Source organism: Rhinopithecus roxellana, chromosome 7, assembly GCF_007565055.1.
Source record: "Rhinopithecus roxellana isolate Shanxi Qingling chromosome 7, ASM756505v1, whole genome shotgun sequence".
Classification (NCBI taxonomy): Eukaryota; Metazoa; Chordata; class Mammalia; order Primates; family Cercopithecidae; genus Rhinopithecus; species Rhinopithecus roxellana.
Window position 1 is genome coordinate 27,303,715 of NC_044555.1, and position 7,631 is coordinate 27,311,345.

The 7,631-nt window shown below is 46.5% G+C and overlaps 1 protein-coding gene across 7 annotated transcripts in view; it reads left to right on the top strand.

Annotated features, from left to right (window-relative positions):
* The window catches only part of PHF8 (PHD finger protein 8), a 114,641-nt gene extending 108,317 nt beyond the window's left edge, over positions 1-6,324 (top strand). For 6 of the 7 annotated variants that reach the window (XM_010388866.2, XM_010388867.2, XM_010388871.2 and 3 more), the window contains 3 exons: positions 2,493-2,829; positions 3,765-3,849; positions 4,947-6,324. In XM_010388866.2, the coding sequence (XP_010387168.2) occupies positions 2,493-2,829; positions 3,765-3,849; positions 4,947-5,025 (501 nt within the window). In that variant the 3' untranslated portion in view covers positions 5,026-6,324. Of the gene's footprint in view, positions 1-2,492; positions 2,830-3,764 lie in introns of all 7 variants that reach the window. The other variant, XM_010388870.2, reaches the window with a different exon arrangement.
* The last annotated feature ends 1,307 nt before the right edge of the window (positions 6,325-7,631 follow it).

The window sequence follows — 7,631 nt, forward strand, 5'->3', positions numbered from 1 at the left end:
TACAGCATTCTCTCATGGTACTTAAAATCATAAATGTATGTTTTGTTGTTTCTTACTAAACCATGAATACTTCAAGAGTGGGAATATATTTAATTTAACTTGGTATCCCCACTATGGTCAGAAAATGTGTTTAGTCAGTATTGGGGTGAGTGAGTGAATGAATGAATGAATGAATGAATGAATGAATGAATGAAACAGATCTTTCTGTATTGGAGACTTCATGTTGGGGAGTTAGTTAAAATAAGTAATGGATATAAGAATGGATTCTAGAGTCAGCCTGCTTGGATTTAAATTACATAAGAGTTCTACCACTTGGGCAAGTTGATTTCTCTTTACCTCGTTTCCTCATAGACTTCATTTTAGGATTAAATGAGGTAATGTATGTACAAGCTCTTTTAGAATGGCAGTTGGTATGGAGTAAGTACTATAGGCCTGTTAGCTTTTCATCATTATTATGAGTTGGCTAAGTGTAAACAGCCAGACTGTGGAAGATCATGAATGTCAGGCCAGGGAGTTTGAACTTGGGCGGGGATCTGCTAACAGCTTTTTGAGCAAGGGCATTGGCAAGGTGAAGGTGGTTCTGTCATAAGATGGTCTAGTTGTCTATGGGGGTATCTGGATAAATTATATATGAAAGAGATTGGCAGCAAAGGTAGCAAAATCTAGGCTGGTGATCTAGATATGAAGAGGTAATTCTGAGTTTAAGTGAGAGAAAAAGGGACAGAAATGCAGTTCCTGGTACGGGTAGAATAGCATTGTGGCTGAGGGAAGAGATTCTGAAGCCAAATGGCTTGGATGTGAATCCCAGTTTGGCCACTTACTGGTCCTGTAACCTTAGGGAAATGACTTAGCCTCTCTGTGCCAGTTTCTTCATCCTTCAAATGGGGTTATAATTCTTACTTCTTGGGTTTTTACGAGTATTAAATGAGTAATTATAGAAGAATGGTTGGCATATATTACTAATATTAATATTCTTGTACCCCAGAAATGCCTGTGGTAGCCACAGCCTGTCAGATCTTCGAAGGCGGCCGGGCGCGGTGGCTCAAGCCTGTAATCCCAGCACTTTGGGAGGCCGAGACGGGCGGATCACGAGGTCAGGAGATCGAGACCATCCTGGCTAATACGGTGAAACCCCATCTCTACTAAAAAAAATACAAAAAACTAGCCGGGCGTCGCGGCGGGCGCCTGTAGTCCCAGCTACTCGGGAGGCTGAGGCAGGAGAATGGCGTAAAACCCGGGAGGCAGAGCTTGCAGTGACCTGAGATCCGGCCACTGCACTCCAGCCTGGGCGGCAGAGCAAGACTCCGTCTCAGAAAAAAACAAAAAAAACAGATCTTCGAAGGCAGGAGTAGGCTCCTGTTGCCAAGAGAAGGCAAAAAATGTAATCACTGAGTTGGTTTGTGTGGCTGTGTAGCATTTCAGAAGGTGAAGTTATTTACATGCTCTCAGCACCACCTTTCCAGGTTCTCAGGGCTCCAGATGCCCACTATACAAATGTCCACTATGCAGTGGATAGTAGATCCATAGGGCACTGGATGGTTGAGGTACAAGGTATTGGGAGAAGTGACACAACTCCTCATTTGTCATTCCCATCCCCAAAGTGAGGTTTTTAGACCCAGTGACCTGGAGGATTGTCAAGCCCTCTGTTAAAAGAAAAAGACCAGCAAGGGGAAGAGAAGCCATTATAAGAGATGAAGATAGAATAATAAGTAACTACTTGTTGAATATCTACTATGTGCTGTGTATTTTTATGTCATCATTTAATCTTTCCAAAAACCCTAAAAAGCAGATATTTACCTGTTTTATAGATGAGGCAGCGGAGATTCAGAAAGGTTAGTCAGTTTGACCATAGTCATCCAATTTAGGGAAGACAAGCCTGGATTTGAACCAGATTTATCTTACTCCAAAGCTAATAATCTCTCTAATCTTTCTATGCTCAGATTTTCCATTTTGAGAAGTTTGCAAGGTGTCTCTTCAGATAGACCTGGTTAAATACTAGTCCCAACTACTTTTCAGCTGTGAGGCTTTGGGCTCATGTTAATTAATACCCCTGCACCTCCATTTTCTCATATGTAAAATTAGGATTTTTTCTTCTTAGGGCTGTTACGAGGATTAAATGAGATAAAGTATATAAAGTGTCTCAGCTGCTAATGTAAATTTAGTTATTATGATTAGATGTGTCCAAGGTCTACCTCATTAGTGGCAACACTAGGACCAAAATCCTAGTCTCCAAATTCATTTACAGCTCTCTTGGCACTGTACTAAAATGTGACAGCGGTGACTTAAGGATGGATAGTAACAAAGAGATGATCTCAGGTATTGGAAGGCCTGTTATGTGCTGTGTGTACATCCAGGCTAGACTTGGTGCAGGTAAGGGAGAGGGTGGCAGGTTGCACAACCATATTGGCCATTGTCTAGTTAGTTCCTTTCCTGGGAACTTTTCTTCTTTTTTTCACTCCTGAATCTCTCCTCCTACTTGGCTTGTGTTTCAGGAGCTACAGAAGGCCCAAAAGAAGAAATATATCAAGAAGAAGCCTTTGCTGAAGGAGGTAGAACAGCCTCGCCCTCAAGACTCCAATCTCAGTCTGACAGTACCAGCCCCCACTGTGGCTGCCACACCACAGCTTGTCACCTCCTCCTCACCCCTGCCTCCTCCTGAGCCTAAACAAGAGGCCCTGTCAGGAAGTCTCGCTGACCATGAGTACACGGCTCGTCCCAATGCCTTTGGCATGGCCCAGGCAAACCGCAGCACCACACCTATGGCTCCCGGTGTCTTCTTGACCCAGCGGCGGCCTTCAGTTGGCTCCCAGAGCAATCAGGCAGGACAAGGTACAACGGCCATGTGGTTGTAGAACCAGAGGATCTTAGAGCCACCTGCCCTAAATCCTAAGTGCTCTAGTAGATGACAATACCAGGGAGGGACACTGAAGGCCAACCTAAGGTGCTTGGATTTGATCTTATGGGCCATGGAGAGATGTTGACTGATTTGAAGTACAGACAAGATCAGGTTTTAGTTTTGAAAGATCCTTCTGGTGGCCAGAAGGAGGTAGAGGGTGGGCTAGAGATGGGAACTCTAGGGAGGAGGCATATATACAAGTTCAGGCAAGCAGGAAGAGTACCTGGGGTTCTGCCAGAGGGAGTAGAGAGGGAGGAGATGAACTGATCAAATACGGAGTCAGTCAAATAGGACATGGGAGGGGATTTAATGTGGGGAGACAGAGACAACAAAGAGTCAGGGGACTCAGGCCTTCCTTTCCCTCACTTTGGTCCTCAAAGCCCAGTCCCTAGAGTATGCAGCTCAAGGGCACGGAGGTTGGTGTGATGTTGAAGGCTGATGAAGATGAGAGTTTCTAATGAAGCAAGGCCCTAGGGATGGCAACTTCAGGGACACTGAGCTCTAATCACTAACCAGGCACTTGTCCAGTCCTGGTGGGTAGGATAAGAGGGTGTGGAAGCACATTTACCTCCCTGCAGGATCTTGGAAGGAAAATGATTGGGACCAGAGTAATCAGTGGAGAAAAAGAACCAGACAAACTGTAATCAGGGAGTCTGTTGCTGCTACAGGAGGTCATAGAAGGAAGAGTCAAAGCATGTGGTGTTGGTTGGAAGTAGTTAAGGAGGGCTTCCTGCCCAATCTGGTCAAAGGATGGAGAAACTTTGTGGGTAGAGAAACAGGAAGGGGATGTGGCCTGAGGGCAGTTGGTGCCAGATTTGGTGTTGAAGCCCTTGCCAAAGCCCTTGCTTACTTTTCCCTTCTCCCACAGGAAAGCGTCCCAAAAAGGGCCTGGCCACAGCAAAGCAGAGACTCGGCCGTATCCTGAAAATCCACAGAAATGGCAAACTACTTCTGTGAGCCCTCCTGTGTCCCACCCCTCACCCCTTTACCCCCATTGCCTTCTCCGTTGTCAACTCTCGGGGCATTCCTGGATCCTATCTGCCCCGGACAAGGTGCTGAGGTGCATTGTCCTGCTTTCTTGGGACTTACCAAAGGCACGGACCCCTCCACCAACTCCTCCTAGCTCCCTTCCCCACTTTCACTAGAGCATCCTGCCTGCCTTCTCCATGCCTCTGAGTAGCAGGTAAATGGGAGAGGTTTCCAGCTGACTAGAACCCTCTTTTCTACTCGTCCAAACCACTCCCCTGTCACCTGCCTTGTCTGTTCTTTACTCTTGATCCCCTCCTAGAGCTGGAAGGCAGGATGAGGAGAGGTGTGAAGGAGCCTGAGCCATGAAGTGGGAAGCCCAGTGCTTGACACTTTCTGCAACTCTAGCCCTATATCCGGAAGCCTGCCCACCTCCACCCATTCTGTTTGCCCCATTTTTCCAGTCCAGTGGACATGCCTCATCTCCAGACTTGCTCATGGGAGAAGGCTGTGGTCTCTGCCCCCTCTTGCCAAAAGCTTCATGGAAATGAAGAGGAAGGCCTAGAGCCTCCTTCCTGCTCCACTGTGGGCCATTTCCAGAAGTGGCCTAGAAACGCCAACTTCACTTACCTTTCGGAAGAAAGGTGATTCCTATCACTTGTCAAGGTAGGGAGAGGTCAGATGCCCAAGCCTTTGACCATGGCTTTGTAGCCTGTTGGAGGAAGCTACTTTTAGCTGGCTACACATGAGGCCACTTGTTTTAGGGTGAGCTCCAGGGATTTGCCTGGATTTCAAAATCATGTAGAACATTATCCACGTGGCTGTGGCTGGGCCCTGGCAGGTGGAAAACCATCTCCCAGAAACCTGAAAGCACCTGCCACTGACGCAGATAACCCTGGCCCTACAGCTTGCTTGCTCCGCCTATACCACAGAGCACAGCCTGGACATTATGGAGGGTGTGGCGGGACGGCCCACACCTGGGTCCTCCATCGGGAACTTTTCATGCTTCTTTCTCCACCTGAGGTCTTGGTCTGAAGAAGACCTCAGGACTCACATCTTCACTCCTGGGCCTTTGCACTTCCAGACGACAGGTCATCGTTCAAGCAGAATGCAGACAGGCCATTCACGAGCCCAAGTTGAAGAGAAGAGACGCCCATCCGTGAAGGAGCAGACCATCCATCCAATCCTCCCTTCCCCTGTCCTTCCTTCGTAGATTATCTCCATTGTCCAGACAGTGCCCCCACCTCCCACCGCCTTGCCTCACTGGCAATCTGGACTCAATGGAGAACATCCCCCCACCTCCATTTGGCACTGCCCAAGTGGAGTGTACCCTTGCCCTCTCCACCTGTACCACCCACTCCAACCTCACCCCAGCTTGCCCAGTGCTGCTGGGGAATTTAACAGCTACCATACAGGCCACAGGGAATTTGTGAGGCTTCCTTCGTCATCTTTGTATCTCCTGTTTGTCTTTCTTTTCTCCATAGCCCTGCCTCTACTTTCCTTCCTTGGAATCAGGGGTTCCTTTAGCCCATTTGCTTTCTCTACCTTGGGGACCCCAGGGGCCAAGCAGTTCTCCATCTAGTCACACCAAAGGCAGAAAGCCTGGCTACCTCCCCCCCTAGCACGTGAGTCTCTACTCCCCTCCCCTCTGTTTCTCCCCAGCTTTGCTTGCTTTGGGGATTTCAAGGCAGCAGAGGGTAGTGAGGGGAGGGCAAGAGAAGCCTCTGTCGCTGTATAGGCAACTGCCTGACTATGCGGTGACTGCTGTAACCAAGATCAGGTCCCCAGCCCTTTTGTCCATTAACACCCCCTCTTGATCTTTCAAAGGCAGCTAATTGCTAGCAAATCCCCCTGATTCCAGCCCTTTCCCTCTGTTTCTTTGTTAGAAGTTTTCTGTGGAGCTGAAACCCAGCCTCCATTTGACTGGGTTTCATTTAGCTTAGTTGGGTTCTTGGAGCCCCCTGTTTGTTGTTTTGTGTTGTTTCCAATGAAAAGCAAGTTTACCCTCAGAGTTATGCTTTTCCAAAGAGGCTGATGTCTTTGTTTTTGTTTTTTTTTAATGTTTCAGGTTCTAAGTGAAGTGAGTTGGGGAGGGGTGGAGAGTGATTAGTAATCAAGGTTTAGAACACCGTGAGATAGTTACCTCTAATCTCCAATTCCTAGCTAGGGGCTGGATAATGGGAAGGGAGAGAGGATTTCTATTCACCTTTAATATATTTTTACAAAAAAACAATATAAAAACAAGCCCACCGCTTCTGTACATGTCTAAATATATTTTTAGAAGTGGGTAGGATTGTGAATTTCTGATGCAGGGCCTTTTTATAAATAGGTTAGAGTAGCATCATTCACACTTCTCTGTTGTTTTTGCCCCTGTCTTTTTCTTATGTTGTGTTACTAATGTAATTTATATTTTTTTTAGATCCTCCCTTTCCTATAGAGATAAAAGTGATTTATCTTGGCAATTGCTTTGCTTGGCATTCTTTTTTTTTTTTTTGTGGTGGGGGTGGTGGTGTGGTGCAGGGTCCGGGAGTGCTGCCTTCTCTTTGTACTCCTTTGTCTCTCCCTCAGCAAGTTATCGGTGGGCATTTCCCTGGTGGTCAGCCTTATGCTTGAAGTGGGAAGGGTATTCCCACCCTCAGGAGGGACACACTTCACACACCTGAAGTAGATCATCAGAAGCAGAGTGAGCAGAAAAGAAAGGGTGCAATAATTCAAAGGGATCTGACAAGTTCAGTGGGAGGGCTTTCCAGAGACTGCTTTTGCAAGTGTGTCCTCTTTCTGTGAATGTGGAATTATTTTTTCCTTCTCCCTGCATGGAAGACATGCACTTGTTGTACAATCTGGACTTAATTACTGTGCTTAGGGCCAGTACAAGGGTTAGAAGAATATAACTATCAGAGCTTGTTTTCACAATTATCGCACTTGTTTTCTTGTGCCAGGCACTACTCTTAATCCTTTATTGATTCATTTCATCCTCACCAACACCCTCATCCTACCAGCAAAGAAACAAAGTAAACTTCCTGTATCATACGTGAAAATTCTGGGACCAACCTGGTTCCAGAATGTATATTCTCTTATCACTCGTTCTACCACTTCTCACTAATAACCACTACCATTTATTAAGTGCCTTTTGGATGCCAGGCATTGGGCTAGGGATTTTACTTAGGATATCTCATTTAATCCTCACTGAAAACCCCATGAGGATATTCACCGTTTTAGTTAAGGAGACTGCAGTTTGCCAGTGGTCTTCTGCAGCAGGATCTGCCTGATTCCAAAACAGGTTCTTTCCCTTCACCATATTAGAAAATCTTTTGAGGCTCAAGCACCCAACAGATCATTATTAAGCCTTTGTTGTGTGCAAGGTACGGAATTGAGAGTTATCTCCTAAGGAGAGCTCCCAGGGTGATCTTGGGAGCCTCAGTTTCAAATTCACCACCACCCTGACTCTGGGTGAGCCAGGGCAGGCTGCTTACTGTCTGTGGGTCACCCATTAAAGTATTTTGAACCCAATCAAGATTTACTTACTCCTGGAGATTCTGCTTCTGTGGGTCTGGAGTGAGGCTGTCTGGTTTTGGCATCTACTGGTTAAATGACCTCCTCCAGTTCTCACAGTCTGTCTCAGCAGTAGGTGGGGTTTTGATAAATGTTCATGTCTGAAGCATGGAGAACTGTATTTCCTGGTAGAAAGGAAACAGCAAAGAAGGATTTTAAAGCCTTTGCAGGAATGATGGGCTGGGTTATTTTTGTCACCAATTCCCTCCCACCTTCC